The sequence below is a fragment of the Rousettus aegyptiacus genome, unplaced genomic scaffold (assembly GCF_014176215.1).
Source record: "Rousettus aegyptiacus isolate mRouAeg1 unplaced genomic scaffold, mRouAeg1.p scaffold_m13_p_2, whole genome shotgun sequence".
Lineage (NCBI taxonomy): Eukaryota > Metazoa > Chordata > Mammalia > Chiroptera > Pteropodidae > Rousettus > Rousettus aegyptiacus.
In genome coordinates, this window is record NW_023416295.1 from 48,136,422 (window position 1) to 48,157,682 (window position 21,261).

Sequence of the window (21,261 nt, forward strand, 5' to 3'; positions counted from 1 at the left end):
CCTGGACAGTCTTTTCTTTAACGTCTTAGTTGGAGTACCCAATAAGAAATAAAAACTTGAAAACCGAATTTAATGATGTATAGTTTAAGTATTACTGAAAGTTACATTTTTATGCCTATTCTCCCCTGAATGAGTTGCCTTATTTTTGACTTTATTCTGTTTCAGTCTGTTTAACTCAAAATTGTTAGATACCTAGTCGTTTTTAAGAAATATTCTTTTATCCTCTGCCTACATTATTTTCTATAATGTTTAGCTTGCCAAATGATTTTTGTGGTGTTCTAGTTGATGAGTTCCTCTGTCTTTTCCTTTATTTATCTTACTGCTGGTAGTATTTTCTCACTTCTTAACTATTAGGTAGGCCAAACCATAAATCTTACTATTATTATGTCATTTGTTCTACTAAGACATTATATATAACAGTATTACTATATACAGTATACCATATATATAACAACACTTGTCTTGAAGGAGAGTACTCTGTGTGTACATGCAAAATTGTTTATTTTGTAGCACTAATAAAGATACTATCTCAGTAGGGGAATAAGTTTGTTTTTTTCCTCTCCCTTATTAAAACTAATAAATTTACAAATTATAGTATTTAAAAGTTCCTGGAATTACTTTGTAAATTTATTTAAAAGAGGAAACTGTGTTGCTTAATTCAACCAGTATATATTAAAGGACATGCTCTTATAGGAATTATATTCAGCAAGTTAGTTTCTTACCCTAAAATGTCTTATATGATAGGTTTCACAGCAAAGGAAGTAGTTCTGTCCTGGTTCAATATACATGTCCTTAGTCTCTTGGAAAGAAAAGTGAACTGGAAACCAAATGTGGATCTAACATTGGCTCTGTGCCTCTCTGTTTTTATAAAGGTGTAGAACACTATGTATGTCAGAATCATCTAGGAAGCTTTTTCAAAGTAAAAATACCCAGGCTTCCTGCTTGGAAATTCTGATGTACTCTATCTAGATAATCTTGCAATTTCTTATATATTGTGAAACCTTGAAATAATTCAGTAAGCCATTTATCAAGCAAACATACAGCTGTAAAATGTTTCCCATTATAAAAATGCATTTAGTGTGGGTGGGTGGTTGTTTTTAGAGCAAGAAAATTCTAAGCCAATCAGTGACAGCAAGCTTATAAGAGAAAAATGCCAGGTTATTTTAAGAATGAAGACATACTTTAAAGTGGAACTTAGCATTGTTCATGGCCATTGTAGGTAGTCACTAAGTATTTGTTGAATGAATATATTTTAACATCACTTTAGTTGCAGCATGGTAGTTTTTGTGTCAGCTATAAAATACATTGTTGACTTTTGGGACCAGATAATTCTTGGGGATGTAGGGAATGTAAGCAATGTAGGATTTTTAGCAGCATCTCTACCTAACACATTAGTTCTCTTTAGTCCACAGTTGTAGCAACCAAAAAATGTGTCCATATATTGCCAGCTGTCCTGTGGGGATTGGGGCAGATCTCTGGCTGAGAACCACTTCATTAATGAAGGGGAGAAAGCAATTTTAATAGGCTACCTATGGAGCTAGATTACAACTGTATAAATTTCACATTTCTAAGTGTGAAAACAGAAGCCCAAAAATATTAATTAATTTGCCTTACAGATTAATAAGCTAACAGTCAGAATTCTAATTCCAAAGTGTCTCTTATTTCAAATTGATATTCTCAACTACTGTGTTACATTCTCTGTATAACTAAGTATAACTTATTAATTAGGTAAGTGACCCTAGTCTTTTGAAGAAAAAAAATGGTATTTTTTGGAAATATTTTAAGATGATTTATAGTAATCATTGAATATGCCAATCTAATATATTTCTGGACTAATAATAGCACTTCACAAATGTTTTATCTGTTAAATACTGCTTTTAGACATAATTTTAAGAGCATTTAGCACAAGTCGACATTACTGAGAAATTTAGTTTCAGTATCTTATACTATAGTAGAGTTTAAAAAATTTTAGATGTATTTTTATGTTAACAGAACATAGTGAGTATTTTATTAATTTTCTTTAAGATTAAATCTCATTTTCTGAAAAATACCTGAGTAACCATGACAACCCATTGAACTTTTTATATGCTAATGAGTTTTCTGCTATATGTCACATTTTGGTCTTTAAATTTAATGGAAAATTAATATAAAGAGTCACTTCTTAATTTTAGCGATTCTCTAAAGTGGAATGTGCAGGAAATATATGAGTTATTATTATATACGTAGATTGACTTGGTAATCCTGAGGCTAGCTACATCAGCATCACTTTTGGAGCTTTTTAAAAATAAGAATTCCTCTGGTGTCTTTCCAGAGATGGTTGAATTTGGAATGGGGACTCCATGAACTTTAAATAAAAGTTTTATAAATGATTTTGATGTATAGTCAGCATTGAGAATCAGTACTGTTAGATAAATGATAGAACAATTTTGTTAAATAAATCACTTTTTTTGTGGTTATAAATGTAGTATTGTTATAGAAAAATTAACAGTGAAATAACTTTTCTTTTTTAACACATAAAATAGAGCTTAGATTAGTGGGTATTATAGTGTCAGTGTAAATATAGATTGATGTTGCCTTTAAACATGTATATTCTGTGACGCAGCATTTATACTTAAAAGTGTTTATCCCAAAGAAATAATTGTATAAGGACCTGGAAAGATTCATGTTCAAGGAAATATCTATGGGGATATTATATGGGTGCATGTTACTCTCTTATGAGTGTCACAATGGAAGAAAAGTTATGAAATCACTGTTCTAAATTTTACTATTATTAATACTCTCAAAATGCCAACATTTCCAGAATGTTTTCTTGGAAATGTTTTTCCCCCCAAAGCAGTTGCTTTACATGGTTTTTATTCTGATTGTGTGATTTGAAAACAATTTACAAGATTATATGAATAGAGGAATTAACTTTAATTTTATGGTTTATTCTGTTTAACAAAGCCTTAAAGGGAAAGCCAGAGAAGAGAAAATCTGAGAAATGGTTATGCTACATAAATAATAAGAAAATGGCAAACAGTATTGCATTTCACCAGTATTGAAGACATAGTGCATATGCTCTTTTAAATATATGTGAATACAAATTAAAATGGGTCCAGGTGATAGGAGCTTATGAAGTCTGAAAGTGAGGATGGCAAGTTAAGGCAGTTTTTAAAAATTGAGAGTAAGATTGTTTTAGTATTATATCGCCTTTATATACTGAATATGGTTGTAGATGCTTTATATTTGTTAAGGGAGTAAAAATCTTTCAGACTTCTAAGAATATTAGTTGGAACACTTTGTTACCTGTAAAACAGCACACATTTTAGTTGGATGGTTACCCAGTTTTGTCTTATTGGCTTTCTGCCATCTTTGATGTTACATATTAAATAATAAAAGCAATACACCAGAAAGTAGGCTACACAGAATTACTGATACATTGATTGGATTTACTTTGAATAGCTAGGAAATGTTCTTATTTAGTGATAGGATCCCAAAATGTTGTGTACATGAACTTTTTATATAAAATATTGAAATCAGCAAAATAACAGTTATTGTCTCTCAGATGTCAAAGATTTAAGCAAACATTTCCAAATGATAGTTCTTGATATTAAAATTTGAACTCTTGAGTATAGACAGACTATCAATTTCAGGTTATGCCAGCTCAAAATCGTCCTTGAATTAGGACGTACATATTTCATGGTAGGTTTTATCTAAATATAAATTAGATAAAAAACAGCAAGGAAATTTTCACAACAGAATTTCAGTGTTCTTATGGTGCATTTATTCTAACCTGATTTTTATAGCAAAAGGTTGAAAGAAGCAGCACCTTATACATTTGATATTCTTGACTAGAACTTCTATTTTACAAAGACTGTTCTTGTGAGGCTCCAGATTTTCCTTTCACATTCAGTGCTGTTTTTATATGTACCATTAAAGTAACAAAGATTTCTACAGCATTTTCCTGTCTCATCAGATTCAATAAATTTTGCCTAGAAATGGGGATAAAAATTGAATATTGTGATTACCAGATGCAGGCAAAAAGATTTGGTATGCCATTTGTTCAAAGTGCAGTGATCTTGAATTTGATACCTGAGTACCCATTGAATCATTGGAGTAGCCAGTGATTTGTATTTTTGAAACCAGTCTTCAGCTAAATGAATTGATCAGAAAAAAAAATCATTCTGACAAGTTTGAGGATTGACTATTTTGAAGTATTTTCTCATTTAACAGAAATGAACTATATCTGTGTCTATTAACTATAGTAGTTTTATTTGAGATGATAACTGACTTTTTGTTGTCTGAACATAAAGTCAAGGCTGACTAACTACCTGAGGTAGAGATGAATAAATTTTAATATGCCTTCTTCCTCTTGAAATATCTTTTCACATACTTTTAGAATTTTTCGTAATGCATTTTGACGATAATTTTAAATATCTCTCTAGTTCGATATTTGTAGATAGAGGTAATTATTTGTCTTCATAGAACAGTCTCTATTGATTTATCTCATTCTGTAAGATTTTGATTTTGTTTTCTTATATTTGGTCTTATTTTCATTGAAGAAAGACATTTTTAAGATAAACCAAGAAACCACATGATTAAATATGAAAACCTTGTTTAATAATCACTGACTTAAATTCCAAATGAAATTAGAAAATTAGTTTAATTATATCACTGTTGTCCTTGAATTCTTTAGACTTGTCTTTGTTTTTTTGAACATACTTTCAACTTCTAGAAAATACTGTGTAAATTCACTCTATCTTGGAACATTTAAATGCAAGAGTAATCATTTAGGTTTTGGTACAATTACAAATTAGCATTTACAAAGCTAAATTAATTTAAAGAGTACCAGTCTCTCATCATTTTCTCCTAACTGCCGTTCCACGTGTATGTCAGAATTTCTTGATTTTTTTATAATTACTATAGTCTTTCCATCTTTACTTTCAAGCCAGATCATATTATTTTGCCTTCCAATTAATTCTTCCTTATTTGGCCAATTATAGTGCAGTAGTTGAAAAAAAAATAGAGAAGAAAGAAATTATATCATTAGCACCAGCAATAATAAGCTGACGGTGTTCTATATAAAATGCTAAGTGTGTGCAAATTTTACACCTTATGCAAATACAAAAAGTGGCCTGGTTGATGTCACTTAGATATTGTAGGAAATCATTGGTTTAGATCAGGCATCTGTAAATTATTAGGGTAGGAGTTAATAATCATTTAACAGGTGACATATGATGGAAGTTTTGAAATATGAAAGTACATGGATATTTAGAGTAATAGAAGGATATCCATTCAGAGAATTTATTGGAAGCTCATTGAAATTTACAGAGTACACTCTCTGTTCTATATGCTGTACTAGCTATGTCTGTGGTACATTTCTCATTTGATACCCATACTCCTCCTATGCCTGTATGGTCAAATTTAAAATTATGAGAAAATTGTGTCTTGGGTTAAATAGAATACTGGGAGTTATAATAAATAAGGAACCCAGAGTTTGATTCTTAGTCTGTATTTCTTCAGAGACCTGTGGCACTTCATTTTAAAGAAATTATGGTCCATTCGGACTGACAGAACACTCCTAAAATAATCTGTGAGGTGAGAGTGGGGTTAAAGGTCAACATCAGGTAGTTATATTGAGACATAGGTGAAGAAGATTAAGGTTCATGAGAAGGGACAAAATGGTGTGTTTTTAATGGAGACATTTATAGTCTCATTTAGGTATAGCTATGTTTCCCATTCTCAACTTTGTCCAATTTTTCAGTATTTTTTATTATGTTCAACTTCTTACCCCGCATTAGTCATATATTACGGACTTAAAATTAATTTAAGTCTTTTTTTCCCCTTTTTCTTAAAATTCTTCTCTGGTTTAAAAGAGGTAAACCTGTTGCTTTCTTTACTCTGATCGTTGTGCTTTTGTGGTTTTTTTGTTGTTTTCATGTTTGTTTTTAAGCAAAATGACACTTCCCCCAAAGGACAATCCCACTTTCCCATTCCAGAAAATTTTAAATTTAGGGAAATTTTCCCTATAAAAAAAAAGGTTTTTACCAAGTAATCTATATGTTTTTATTATTTATTTTTAAATTACAGTTGATATACAATATTATATTAGTTTCATGTATACAACATAGTGATTAGATATTTATATACCTTACAAAGTGATCTCTACTATAAGTCTAGTAATCATCAGTCACCATATGTAGTTATTATATTATTGATTATATTCCCTATGCTGTACATTGCATCCCTGCGACTTAAAAAATATGGAATGCCTCACGAATTTCCATGTCATCCTTGTTCAGGGGCCATGGTTAATCTTCTCGGTATTGTTCTAGCTTTAGTATGTGTGCTGCTGAAGCAAGCATTCTATATGTCTTAAAAAAAAAAAAAAAAAGACCTTAAATATCTTGAAGTGTATTTTTAGTCAAATATTTAATGGCTGTTTTCCCAAATAAGTTTGAGGATTTCTACATATATCTTTCCAAACCCCCCTTTGAGAGATATCCAGTGAACATTAGCATCTTGATGATTCTTAGAAGCTCTGAGGTAAATAAACCTAATTTTGTTCACCCCAGTTGAACCACCCCAGTGGTTCCATTTAAAATGTAGCTTCTCAATCTATCACTGATCCAGTGTTATTGCAGTATGCTTTAGAAAATAATAGCTTTATAAAATATAACATTTTTTTTTTTAGTTTGCTAAATAGAAAATGTTTCTATAACTTTCAGAATTATATTATTTTGTGTTTTTTTAATTCAAAAGTAGCTCATCAAGATTTAAGATGGAGTTCAAATGGGATCCTACCATGCTTACAAATTAGTATAGCATAAAACTTCTGAAAAACGTTATCTTCTTGACCTTAAATTATTTTTTTATATAGATTAAGTTAGGAAGGCTACAACTAAATTATTATTTGGGATCCTCTTTTATTTCAAGATATATTTTAGGGTTCTTTATAAAAATGTTAACTTAAAATTTTATTTAGTTATATTTTTATTCCAAGGAAAATGGAAAATTAGTTACTGTCTAAGTATGAGTTTAGTAATTTTGACAATGAAACTAAACTAATAAACTATTTACCCTAAATTGCTTTTACATCACTCTGCCTCCTGAGTAGATTGCCAGTTAAGGGGGATTTCTTTAAGATCTCTGATTTGTGATGTGAAAACATATAGGCAAACTATTGGAAATAATGAAATTTTGAATTTAATAACATTTAGAAATATTTTTGTATAGTTAATTCATTCACTTCTTGATGTAGCGCATATAGTATGTCACATAGAGAAAAAAAAACATTTAGACCTTGGAATGCAGAATTGAATCCTGAGTAAGTTATTTAATATTTACTCATTTATCAAGTAATAATTATGTTACAGGCATGGGGGTGGGAGGGTGAGGTGGGGAAAAGGTATTAACTTCTGTCTTTAAAGAATTCAGAGACTAGTAACACTGATTTTAACCTTTCTGAATCTGTTACTTCATTGGCAAAATGGCGATAAGAGAACTTAATATCCCCCAAATAATACTTAGAGGAATGATAGGTGCTCAGTGTGAATTAGGTATGTATTGTCATTCATACCATTTAATCATAGAACTATTCAGAGACATTAAAAGATGGACTAAATCTCTTCCTTGTTAGGGGACTGCATTACCTTTAGAGATGTATGTAAGTTTTAAATTGTCTTGGTGTTTCATTCATCCAAATATTGTTTGTTCTGCAACCAGATACACTTGTCATACTTCTAGAATTTGAGGGCCTTGTGCTTTTGTTCTTGGTTTTAATTTTATCTAAGTGCAACAGTCTGTTAGACTCCACAAAAATTGCTTATTATTTTAGCCTGATAAAAATATTTGCTATTAGTTAATAGAACAAACCTATAATTTGAAAACAAGCCATCATGTAGGGCAGGGGTCTGCTAACTTTTTTTTTGTAATGGGCCAGATATTTTCGACTTTGTGGGCTGTATGGTCTTTGTTAGAACAACTAAGGTCTGCTGTTGTAATATGAAAGCAACCATAGACAAAACATAAATGAATGACTGTGGTTGTTTTCCAATCAAACTTTATTTACGAACACTGAAATTTGAATTTTTTAAATTTTCATATCATAAAATATTCTTGTTTTGATTTTTAAATTTTTCAATCATTTAAGAATGTAAAAGTCATTCTTAGATTCTGAACTTTACAAAAACAGGTGTCCATCCAGATTTGGCCAATAGGTTATAGTTTGATCGAGGGCATAATTTATGAATTTACTATGATTGTTATTGGATAATAATTGTCAAGCATTTAGGTGAATGGTTCTTTTAGTAGGGATTGTATATATCAGGGTTTGTGTGGTTTTTTTTTCTTATCTAAGTTTACTTTATAGATTAAATAAGTGTGAATAGTAGAAAATTAAGAGGAAAAAGAGATTTTTTTGTTATTTTGCCCTGTCCAGTTAAGAATTTAAAGGACACCTTTTAAAGGCTAGTTACTCTCTGATTTTTCATTTACTTCAAGTCATGTTCTGTAAATGTGAATTTCAAGTAATGTGTACAAGATCTTCAAATGCTTCAAATTTTTAAAATTTACAGAGTAAGAAATTTTATTTTTTAAAATAAATTATAAGTAACTATACATTTATATTGCATGAGCACTGTTAAATTTATATTTTACTATGAAAAAAAATGATTTTTATACTGACTATAATAATTTGGTATGTTAAAACTATAATTTAAAATTCTGTTAATTTTGCTTTCCATAGACACCAGAGAAGAAACAATCAGAATCATCCAGAGGAAGAAAGAGGAAAGCAGAAAACCAGAATGAAAGTAGTCAGGGTAAGTAAAGCAAAATCTTCCTTCAGAGCCAAATAGGCATTTACAATTAGTTATTCTGATGTTTAATCAGTTAATAGTTTAATTGTAACATAATTTTGTGTTTCTATGATTTCTATAGCTGTTATGTAATTTCTGCATTTAATAATAGTTTAGGAACGTACTTTGCATAAGAAATAATATGAAATTGGAATCTTTTTGTACCAACAAGTAGTGTGTGTGGTTACTCTTGGTAGTCTTTTTCACATTCCCCCCCCTTTTTTTTTTTTTTGAGAATAGAAAGACGACAATTATGCCCAAACTTGGCAAGCATTACCTTACATCTTTTATTTTTCTCTCTTTATATGAATTATGGTATTGAATAAGCACTTACTATAAATCTCACTTTAAGACAAGTACCCAAACGTACTTATCCCTTTTATTTAAAAAAAAAAAAAAACTATCTAAAAATAATTGAGAGACTTTCATTAAAGCACCATCTTTTCTTTTCATACTTGTTCTTCTTTTTATTGCATACCTATCTTTTGTGATATGACATAAGAAAATTATCTAGACTTTCCTATCTAGAAAATTAGCTAGACTACAAAACTTCTTATAATGGACAACAAAATAGTATTGTCATTTAATTTGGCTACTCAAGATTAAATATAATAAATTGGACTCTTAAATTGCATATAATGATGATTTTATACATATATTACATGTTTTGGGGCCGCTCTGTAAAGTCTAGGGCTATGAACCCACGACTTAGTATTTACATATGATACTGGTATCAAGGAATGTATTTTCAGCAACTGTCTTTGTGGAAGGAAGAAATGAAGTTGTTCTGGCACCTTTCTCTAGGTATGTGGTATTTTGTATCTCAGTACGCCACGAGCTCCTTTTTGATCCTAGTGTAGCTCCCCCAAGATTTGGTTAGTATACTTGAAGCTTTATTTAGTGTAAATGTATATTAGTTACAATAGTTTCAACTTTAGATTTAAAAACTCACTTAAAAGCTCATCACAAAATAGGGTGGGACTTATGGGTTGGTTGATCCAACCTGTGTCTTTAAGAACCCACTTTTTTCCTTTGTAGTCTGCCATCCACAAAATTATCTGATTTTCTTACATTTTTAGGCTGATTACCAGTTTTAATTAGATTTATTCATTTCAGCTTCCTCACTTGTATTAGCTTTAAGAGAAGGTCTGGCGCGCGTTCTCTCTCGCGCTCTCGCTCTCTCTCTCTCTCTCTCTCTCTCTCTCTCTCTCTCTCTCTCTCTGTCTGTCTCTGTCTCTGTGTTTTCCTCTTTTTTTTTGAAGTAAGCTTCTTCAAGTCCAGGGCAAACCTTGCTTGTCATCCTGTTGGCCAGAACTGGGTCATGTATCCATTCCAAAAACTACTTATGTCCAATAAAGGTATTATTGCCCTTAGAAAAATCAGGCCCATCTCTGAAATTGAAATAGATTAAAAAGTTCCCTTAGAAATACAGGCTTTGTGGAAAAAGGATGATACCTGAACAAAATTGGATTTCTTATCCTAAGCGGAACTAGGAATGGAGGCCGGATAGGAATCAGCTTCCCCTGAAGTTATATGTGCTACGTAGGGGAAGGAGTGTTAACAGAACAAAATTTGGGTTCAATTTGGGAAGTAGTTTCTGGGTAGGCAGCCAAAAACTTCTCTGTTCATTTTAAAATAACATGTCTTCAAACTCTGTAGGAAAGTTGTTACAGGCAGAAAGGAAATTCCTTTGATATAAAACCTTTACAGTCTTATCTGACCTCTAAATACATCTGTACAAAATTATTATTCAAAATTTCTAGGAAGCATTTATAGTCTTGAGTAATTAGGTTTTTGTTTTGTTTTATTTTTGTTTTTGTTTTTTAGATCCCGTTATCTTCTTCCAAGAAGGAATTTAAGATAGTTGAACTTTTAAACATATTGTTTGTTCATCTCAGTGATGCCTGGCACATAGTAACCACTCAAGAACTGTTTGTTGAATAAAATGAATGAATGAATGACTCTTAAGTCAATATTAGATTGACTTATATGTTTATTATCCAAAACTTTAACTCCATGGCATTGTTAGTTTTCCTTTTGTAACTTGAAGAAATCATGTACTCTACATAGTTTCAATGAAGGATAGATGACTCCCATCCAAAAAAAGTATCTCTAAACACCATTTTTCTTAAGAACTTCATAATTCAGTATTTATAAAACTGATGAAGAGTCCATTTTAGAGCAAAACTTTTAAAGAATTGTGATTTGTAATGATTTGGATCACTTTATCAATATGGTTATAAAGATCAGTACTTAAAATCTTAATTTATTTTTGAAAAACCAGCCTATTAATTGGTAAATACTTTTTAGGAAACAGAAACTTTATTTATTTATTTATTTATTTATTTATTTATTTATTTATTTATATTTTTTTGGGCAAGGCAACCCTTGGTTGACTTCCCAGATTGCAAGGACCTTGTCAGCTTACAATCCCTTAATTATTTATTTTTTTTACACCTACAGCACCTGGTCTTCCTAGGTGGTCTCCTATCCAATCCTAACCAGGCCCGACCCTGCTTAGCTTCCAGATCAGATGGGATCAGGCACGTTCAGGGTGGCATGGCTGTAGACCCGGAAACAAACACATTTTTTAAGATAGCATATTGAAGCATGGTATTATCAGTTTGTTATGGTTTGTGTTAACAAAGCTTTTCTTTTATTTCAGATGTGATTGCTTTGTCAGTTTTGCACCTGCCTCTCGTCTTTTTTAATCCATTAATTTGCTTTAATGAAATTAGGAAACATTAAGCAATATGAATAATGTAGTTTTAAAAACGGGAGAGCCTTTAATGTGATTTCTTTCCTTCTTCAATATTGGGAACTTTTAAAAATTGACATTTAAAATCACAAGTAACTTAAAATCTATAAAATTTTTTGCTTTTATATTTTAGGAAAAAGTATTGGGGGACGTGGCCACAAAATTAGCGACTATTTTGAAGTAAGTTCATTGAGGAATACCTCCAGTTCTTGATATAATTCTGCTATGGACTCAAATCATGGCTTTGGAGCACAGGGTCAGCTCTTGATTATATACTTGATTAGAGCAGAGGAGAGCAAAATATGTGATATCCTGTTTTCCTAGGAACATTAAAATTTACTTTTACATTGGTATGACACATCATAACTTTCAATGTACTTTCTCACGTATTTGCTTATAACAAGCCTGGGAGATAGGCAAAGTGAGGAAAATGAACACCAGAAATATAAAGTAACCTACCTAAAAAAAATTCAAAATGAAAGAGCGAAGAATAGAACTTTCTACTGTCAATACAGGCTTTATTGCACCACAGCAATATTTGAGCCTTGTGGATGGAGATTAAGTAATAATAAAGTTGTCAATCTAAGAGTCCCTGAAAATAATAAACACTGGTAAATTTAGACTCTTACCCCATCCTGGAACGTTTCCCTGCTTTTGCACAGAAACACTGTTGGCTACCATTTCCACATTATAAAACATTAATATCATTATTGAAATAATAAACATATACTTGATTGAAAAATATATTTACTTGAGAGAGAACAGAATTTGCTGATTAGAGGAAGGGCAGCATTAAAAAAAAATTTTTTTTCTAGCCATTGTTTTTTGGGTTTACATAATCTAAGATAAAACTATTGCTGATCATGAGATACCTAATGCTCTTTAGTGGAGGTCAGTCCCTCAGTGTTATTAAGAATCTTTGCCTAAGGTTGGATCAATTCAAATAAATAAATCTCAAGTCTCTTGAATACCTACTATGCTTGGTGTTATGCTGGGCACTATAGATTAAAAAAAAAAAAAAATGAGACAAAGTCCCTAGGTTGCAGAAAGTTGTTTAAGGAACACACTAGGAAGTCCCCATCTCTGCTATTCATGCCTAAAACCCTGAGAGGAAGCCAGTATCAGCAAATTTTTTTCTCCTCCATTCTTGATACAGAAACATGAGAAATGAGAAAGGTAGCTATGCAAAAGAGTAGGTGGCTTCCCTTCATTTATAGGTAAGTCATACACAGTAATGCATGTCCTGCATGCATGTAAGAAAGGCTCGATTTTTATTAGATTTAGGGAAGGGACTTGGTCTGTAGAATTCTTTTATATTGTGATAGGGCCATTTAGATATTTAACAGATCTTGAGAATGGTGATTCTGTTTTAAGATGGTTGATTATATTCACTAACACCTACATATAAACATGTTAAAGTATTTTGGGATTAAGGGTTATACTGGTTCACCAAATATGACATTGTATCAATGCTATCACTATAGCTTTTAAAGTGATTGTTGAGTTTTAGACTTTAATTTTGTACTAAAATTTGAAGGAAAAATAGGATATGTTCGTTGCTCTTGAGTCTGCCACAATAACAAGTTATAGTCACAATGTTTGAAAAATAAAGGTCTGTACAAGACATACTGTTGTGATGTTCTTGTGATCAGTATTCTCTCTTTAGTCTATTAAGGGCTTAGCTGTGCCTGACCTTAGTTTTGCTTTTTCTTGACCCATTTAAATGACTACTGGATTTAATTTAAAATAAAATGTATTTAATTCTTAATGCTGTGTCTAAAATAACATTTATATAAACCTGTTTTAATTGTGATGTTTTCTTTTTTTCCCTCAGTACCAAGGTGGGAATGGCTCAAGTCCAGTAAGAGGCATACCTCCTGCAATCCGTTCTCCTCAAAATTCACACTCACATTCCACTCCTTCCTCATCTGTAAGTTTTTATGTTCCATAGTCTTATGTCTAGAAAGTTATGTATACTGAATTACTTTTATAATTTGTGTTGTTTGAGAACATCTACATATATTAGTGTTTATATTTTTTTAAAAAGTCATACTACAAGGTGAGTCGAATCCTTTTTAATGATCTGTTGCTATTAGAACTTTATTTCTGAAAACGAGATTCTTAAAGTTTTCCTAAATTAAGTACATTCAAGAAGTGATGTTTCTGTAGAAGAATGTTCTTGAGCTTATGGGACTTAATATGAATACTTTTGTATCAGTTCAATTTCAGTTACTGATTTCTAATTTTTAACTTTCTTACAAATTAAATTTCTTAAGCATTAAAATGATAGCATGATTTCTTTCTGGGAATCCTTAAGAAAAAGATATGCAGCCATCCATCCACCTTGGATATTTATTTTAGTATAGGAGAGGGATCTTGGACCTGAAAATTATCTGATAACTTTTTGGATTATTTCTGACGTTTTAAGACCTAGTTGTTTCATATGCATTGCTTTGCATATTGGATTTTATTTTTTCTTTACTTTCATTATGTGAAAGTTCAGTGGCTGACCAGAAAAATAATATTGGCTTTCACTAATTTAAAGATGAATTAAAGGTTTTTTAAAATCAGTATCAAATTGGAAACATTAAAACTTCTTTTATGGCACTAAAATATAAACTCTTTAAGGGCAGGGCCTTTTGTAGGGAGATACTCAGTAAATGCTTATTGAATAAATGGTTATTAAAAGTTTTGTGTTTAATTCAGTTCATTATCATGATAAAAACTTAAGAAATGTTAAGTAGTCATTGCTGAGCAGAATCCTATATTTTTCCTTGCTAATGTAAAAATTTTAATTTTTTTTTAAAGGTTCGACCTAGTAGCCCTTCTCCTACTGCATTAGCTTTTGGGGACCACCCTGTTGTGCAGCCAAAGCAGTTATCCTTTAAATTTACTCAGGTAAATAGTAATTAAAATTTCTCTGACTTCTGAGAAACCAATGACCAACTGTGTACAAACATCTAGGATGTCTTCTTTTTGTTTTAGACATAGTCATAAAGTAAAATTAGTTATACATCAAAGCTAATTACTAAACAGAAGAACAATTTGTAGAGGTGAGAAATTGAAATACCCAATTTACTGTCCTTTATTACACTCTGGTTAAATATATAGATGTTTTAGGCAAACTGAATAAACAGAACAACCATAACATGTCAATTCTGTTTACTGATTCTTTTTGAACTTAACATCCAACTACATATAGTTAGTGTCTTTGTGTCCACTTATATTTTATAAGTGGACTTTAAAGCAATTCACTTTGAGTGTCTATATTTATGTATATTCATATATGCTCTTCATCTAGAAAAATCACTCGAAAACTAGAATTAATCAGATACCTTTAACACTTAGTTTTATGTATTTTGAATACTCAGTTTTTCATTTTAACTTTTTACATATGACAGGTTTTGGATGACACCGTCTCATACTGGGGAGTGAGAGAGTATATATTTTTGCTTGGCCACCTCAGTTGCCTGATTTGACATGAGACTTTTTCTATTAGGTCAGTCAGTGAACACCTCAAGGAAGTTTATACCATGTTCAAAAATCAGCTAGAATTGATAGCAAAAAGTAGTGGTTATATTGAATTTAATGAACAACATATCAATATTCTAAAATTTTAAATATGTAAATGTTTCTTTATAAGTTTGTAGCACTTATACTTATGATTAAAACTTAAAACTACATTGAGACTTTTTGGAATAACCTTTACATACACACACAAACTCAGCTATTTTGTTTGCTTTTTAGAATCAGTAAAATCTAATTTTATGTTCACATGCTATATATAATGGAGATAATAAAATAGCTTTCTTTCATTTAGACTGATCTCACAATGCTGAAATTAGCAGCATTAGAAAGTAATAAAAACCAGGACCTGGAAAAGAAGGAAGGTCGTATAGATGACTTGCTCAGGGTAAGTAGTAAGTCATAGAGGGAAAAAAAAAATTTGACTCATTATTTCTCAATAGTCATACTGTTGAGAAAATTCTTAGCGTTGTAAAAATTTTATACGTGGAAAAAAAACCTTTTCTGGTTGTCTAAGTACATGATTGAAAATACCATCTTTAAAGTAAAAATTATTTTATTAGCTCTTCAAAATGCTAATTGAGAAACAGTTGGAGAAATAGAAGGAAGTTAATAAAATTTATTTTTATTTGATCAACTATTATAAGACAGATTATACATTTCATTTTAGTTTTAATTTATTTTGATATTAACCTAATTGACATTTGATATTATACAAGATGAAGAAACTGCTGAAATCTTGTGAGATTTTTAATGGAAACTTTATAAAAAGACACATTAAAAGGTATACTTATAATGTGAGTAAAGCAGTGGTTCTCACCCCTTGATGCTTATAAAAATCACTGGATGACGGAAATCGTGGGGGGCACTTTATAAAATACTAATGCCAAAACTCTACCCTGAGAGATTCTAATTAAATCCATGTGATATAGGTAGGGCTTGCACACTGGTAGTTTGTTTAAAAAGTTTCTCCAGATGATTCTTACTTAAGCCAGCATTGAGAACTGTTGGTATTGAAACTCAGGTAACTACCAATATCCATGATCTTACCATAATGGCCAATATCATAGTAGCCAGTATCCAGTATGCCTTTCCTGATCATGTCACATTCACTTACATGCCTTTACCATTAACCACTATTCTAAGTTTTGTATTTATTATGCCTTTGTATTTCTTTATGGTCTTATCAGGCATATATATATACATTCTAAACATATTATTTCAGTTTGGTTTTGAACAGTATATATGCAAAATTACACTGTGTGTACCCTTTTGTCCTGTTCATTTTCACTAAACAGTATCTGTGGGATTGTCTTGTTTGTTCATTGCACTACTATATAGTGAAGCATTATATGACCATACCATAGTTTATCTTTTCTGCTCTTGGTGTACATTTAGCTTCTACTTTTTGCTAATATAAACAGTTCGGCTAAAAACATTCTTGTACATGTCTTTTAGGGCAAGTATGGAAGGATTTCTCTATGGTATATGTTTAGGAGTACAGGGCATGCATATCTTCTACTTTAAAAATGTCGCATTTTTCCAAAGTGGTTGGATTGGTTTATATTCCCACCAGCAGTGGGCAAGAAATAATCTCATTGCTCATTATCCTTGCCTAGTCTTAATATAATCAGATTTTTCTTTTTTAAGCCAGTTTAATGGATGTAACAAGGTGTCTTTAATTATGCATTCCCTAGTTACTGTTTTAAAATATTTATTAACTATTTTTGTTTCCTCTGTGAAATAGCTGATCATGTTTTTTGCTCATTTCCTTACTGGATTGCTGTGTTTTTTTAATTGATGTCAATTTTTTTGTTCTGACAATCAATATATATTGATTTTCTCCCAGTCTGTGAATTTTCTTTTCATTTCTCATGCTATCTTTTGATGCTTAGATAAATTTAAATGTTTTATATGATTAAATATATCTTTTTATAGTTTGGTTTATTTGTAACAAATTATTATCAAAGGTTTACCACAAGAATTCTTTTTATCCCTAAGATCATAAAGATGTTCTTCTATATTTTCTTTGAAAAGTTTTATAGTCTTGTTTTCCAGTGTAAATTGTTAATCTCATTTTTGGGTATGGTGTGAAGTAGGGTTTCATTTAAAATTTTTTCTATATAGAAAACCATTTGTCCAGCTCATATAATTAAAAGTCTACTTTATTGCCAGCTCCATCATATAATCCAGCTTCCACATATAAGATCTATTTCTGTATTCTCTGCTATATTCTGTGTTATATTTGTATATTCTTATGCTGGTTTTCACAGCATCTTATCAGTTAGCAGTTGTCTTTGGCTGTTAGTAATAGAGAACATGAACAACAGTACAGTACTTAAAATGAGATACAATGTGTTATTTTTTGAGAGAAGAACCTATTTGAAAAGCCCAGGTATGATGATTCCATCGTGTCATCTGGGATCTTGGCTCCTTTCATTTTTTCTACTCTGTCATCCTTAGTGTATAGTTTTCATCTTGAAGGTTATTTCAAGGTACAAAATATTTATTAGAGTTAGAGTTGTGATATCTTTGTTCCTAAGCAGAACACATATAGAAAAGAATAACCCTAGCTGCAGGAGAAGTTGAGAAACGTGTCTTTTAGCTAGGCATATATCAATCCAGAATAAAATATTGGCTTTCCATTATTAAGGATAAAAGAGAAAATAGATTTGGGTGATCACAGATACTGTAGCTTTATATTACATCTTGATATGTGGTTGAACAAATATCCTCTTCTTTTTGACTATGTTTGGCCCTTTGGAGTCTTAGAGAAGTGTTAGAATCAGTTTAAGTTACACACACACACACACATACAAAGAATTTGTTGTGATTTTGTTTGAATTGCACCTAATGATAAAGATCTGTTAGTGCTAAATTCCATTTGAAAATGTCTTTATTTTACCCTTTTTCTTGAAAAACAATTTTATTAGGTATATAATTTTAGGTTGGCATTTACTTTTTCCCAGCATTTTTTATTACACCACTGGTTTCCACCTTGATTGGCCTACACCTTTGGTTCTCAAAGTACGATCCTGAGACCAGAATTTATAAGAAATAAATTTAAAAGAAATAAATTTTCAGACTCTACCTCATTATCTGCTAACTCAAACTCTGGAGGTAGGCTCCAGTAATTTGTTTTCTAACAAGCCTTTCAGGCTCGTCACTCTACTAGGCTAATCAGACTCATCTCCTGAGCTTAGAGGCCACTTTCCTGAGCATCTGGCTGCCTACCAAATCAACAGAATCTGTATATTGTGCCAAGAAAGATGATGGGAATAGTTATTGTGTAGGCATCTACAATGTCATCCACAAGTTGAATGGAGAAAAAGGTCTTATTAGTTACAAAAGATGGAAAAGAATCATTTGTTTTTAAGTTAGACATTATAAGTTAGACATTTTATATACAATATTTGTTACTTTTAACTAACTGAGGTAGATGGCATTTTTAGAATTATTTATTTTAGAAATAAGAACTACGATTCCTGTAACTTACAGAGTGGATTTGAATCCATAGAGTATAGGTACAAATTCCATATACTTTTCACTACACAATTAAACAGAATTTAATAGTATCCCATGGTAAGTAGATGTTAAAAAAAATTTTTTAGTAGCATACTCACATACTCAATCTTATTAATTTTTTTCTTTATGTAATTTATTCAGAACATTGAAAATATTCCTGAATGTCTTGTATATACACCTTTTCCATTGTAGACTTTTTCCATTTTCTACTTATGTTGCAGGCTAACTGTGATCTCAGAAGGCAAATAGATGAACAACAAAAATTACTTGAAAAATACAAAGAACGATTAAATAAGTGCATATCAATGAGCAAGAAACTGCTTATTGAAAAGGTAAGTTAAAAGTTTGATAGTTTTCCTTCTTTTTACTAGTTGCTTTCACCTTCGTATGCTTTTATAAAATTTAAACAAATATAATTGAGTGATAATTTTTCCTCCTTTTTTCAGAGTACGCAAGAAAAACTGTCAAGCCGGGAGAAGAGTATGCAAGACAGATTACGCCTTGGGCACTTCACAACTGTTAGACATGGTGCTTCATTTACTGAACAATGGACAGATGGTTTTGCATTTCAGAATCTTGTGAAGTTAGTCATTCTCACATGTTAAAAAATTTAGTATTCCTTTGGGTTTTTATAACTTCCAATGATTATAGATTTGGAATTATATTCTACATTTACTCCTTACTACTCTTTGAGATCATAGAATTTAGTACATCTTAAAAGAACTCAAAACAAAGATATAATCTTAGCTTAGGCAGACTTCTTGACTAGTTAGCATTCATCTATACAGTAGGATGTATTATTCTATATATGACTTTCTAAAATATAAACTGATTTTCCAGCTTTATGGGTGATTTAGGAAGAAAGTTGTTAAAAATTTAATTTTCATTAGAAGATTTATATATCTGTGTATATCTTAGGACCTTTCTACTTAGTTGTTTTCCTATTCCCCAATCTTGACAAAAGTGTTACTATTCAGCACTTGCCTACTCTCTGTTCCTTTTGGTGAAGACGGGAACTTTTTCTCCTCTGCCCCAGTTACAAGAACTCATAAATCAGTTGAACTGAACTTGTGGCTTTAACATTTCTGAGGTAAACTTTAAAACAAAGAAATCACTGTTACTATATATTCTTGAGTGCAATTGGTGGTAAGGATTGGTTGACTTTATGTGTTAAGGAGCCAGGATCTATGCAGCTCCCCTTTTTAGATATATGCTGCTCCTTATTTTTCTGGAAGAAGTTTTAAACCTAAAAATCAGCAGTATAAGCATCTACATTAACTTTTTCAGAGTCATTTCAGTTAAATGCAAAATGGAGGCAAGGCATTATTTTACATAATAGCACATAAACATTGCTATTGCAAACACTGGTGTACAGGACTTAACACAGAATACTCTTCTCTATCTCTTAGTTAACTTATTCAGCTTTTGTTCAACACAATTGTGCTGGGTGTTAGGTATACCATAATGAAGGACAGTGTCTTGTGATGCTAGGGAATTCGGGTTTTAATTCTGTGGATAATGAGGAGCTATTAAAGGTTCGTATGTAGTGTGTGTGGTCACAAGTTTTAGAAAGAGCTTTGGTAGTAATGTTGGAATAATGAATGAGGATAAATTATTGACAGTTCAGATGGAGAGTTGTCCAGATGAAAGGTGATTAGGTTTGAGCCAAAATAACTGATAGTAAAACTGGAGAGTAGGATACATTTGAGAGAGAAATCATAATTTTTGAGGAAGAAACTCTGCTACTAAACCCAGACCTTATGGTTGTCCTTATAATGAATAAAATAGGTTACATAATAGAACCTTAGCTATAAACTAAAAATATAAGTCTGAAATATAAACTCTGCCAGTAGTTACAATTTCTCCATCGAGCTGTCAAAAAAAGAGCTGGAGCTTTTATATTGTTTGAACATGTGGAGATTTGGGGAGAGTAGCACACTCGGAAGCTCTGTGCCCTTTCCACACATACTTTGCATTGTATATCTCTTCCACCTGTTTTTTACTGAATTATATCCTTTTATAGTAAACCAGTAATCTAGTTTAAAAAAAAACTCTTGCATTTCCTATCACTGACAAGAATTTAAGGGTCTACTGTGTGTTATAACATATGCATATTTTAGATAAGCTATTTATCAGTGATATAACCTAAAGTAGGTGGAGGATGAGAAAAGAAATAAAATTTAGCAATGTTATTAGGCTCTACATTGTATGGTCATTCCTGAATAATCAGGTATTAGCTACATATCCATTCCAGCAATTATTTACTTTCCATTAGGATTTTAATCATTAGGGTTATTGCTATTGATTGTGCTCTAAACTAGCTTTAAAAAATAACTTTTTTAGTAAGTTGAAATAATTTATTTTCACTTCCTAATGAAAACTGGATTAAGGTTTTGTTCTTGCTTTATGATTCTTGAGATTTTCTTGCCCTTTTCATTCTTCTGTCTTAGTCTGGTGGTTCTTGATTCTTTTACTCCTACCATATTCCACTTCTGCCTGGCTAGAACCATAAGAAAAGGAAATGTTTGTAAAGCCAATTCTGCATCAGCAGAGTAAAAGTTTTGCAGTTCTGGTTTGAATAGGGGTGGGCAAGCAAGGAATTGAAACATTTGACTT

At 31.2% G+C, this 21,261-nt stretch overlaps 1 protein-coding gene, 1 non-coding gene and 1 pseudogene across 3 annotated transcripts in view; 1 reads left to right on the plus strand and 2 right to left on the minus strand.

Annotated features, from left to right (window-relative positions):
* The window catches only part of TLK1 (tousled like kinase 1), a 123,582-nt gene that overhangs the window by 62,600 nt on the left and 39,721 nt on the right, over positions 1–21,261 (plus strand). For both annotated transcript variants that reach the window (XM_036237970.1, XM_036237971.1), the window contains 7 exons: positions 8,726–8,801; positions 11,729–11,775; positions 13,430–13,525; positions 14,404–14,493; positions 15,416–15,508; positions 18,867–18,977; positions 19,092–19,228. In XM_036237970.1, the coding sequence (XP_036093863.1) occupies positions 8,726–8,801; positions 11,729–11,775; positions 13,430–13,525; positions 14,404–14,493; positions 15,416–15,508; positions 18,867–18,977; positions 19,092–19,228 (650 nt within the window). The remainder of the gene's footprint in view (positions 1–8,725; positions 8,802–11,728; positions 11,776–13,429; positions 13,526–14,403; positions 14,494–15,415; positions 15,509–18,866; positions 18,978–19,091; positions 19,229–21,261) is intronic.
* LOC118614460 lies at positions 6,237–6,340 on the minus strand. The gene has a single exon (XR_004956060.1). It is a non-coding gene; the product is annotated as a U6 spliceosomal RNA (small nuclear RNA).
* On the minus strand, positions 11,292–11,408 carry LOC118614239 (annotated as a pseudogene).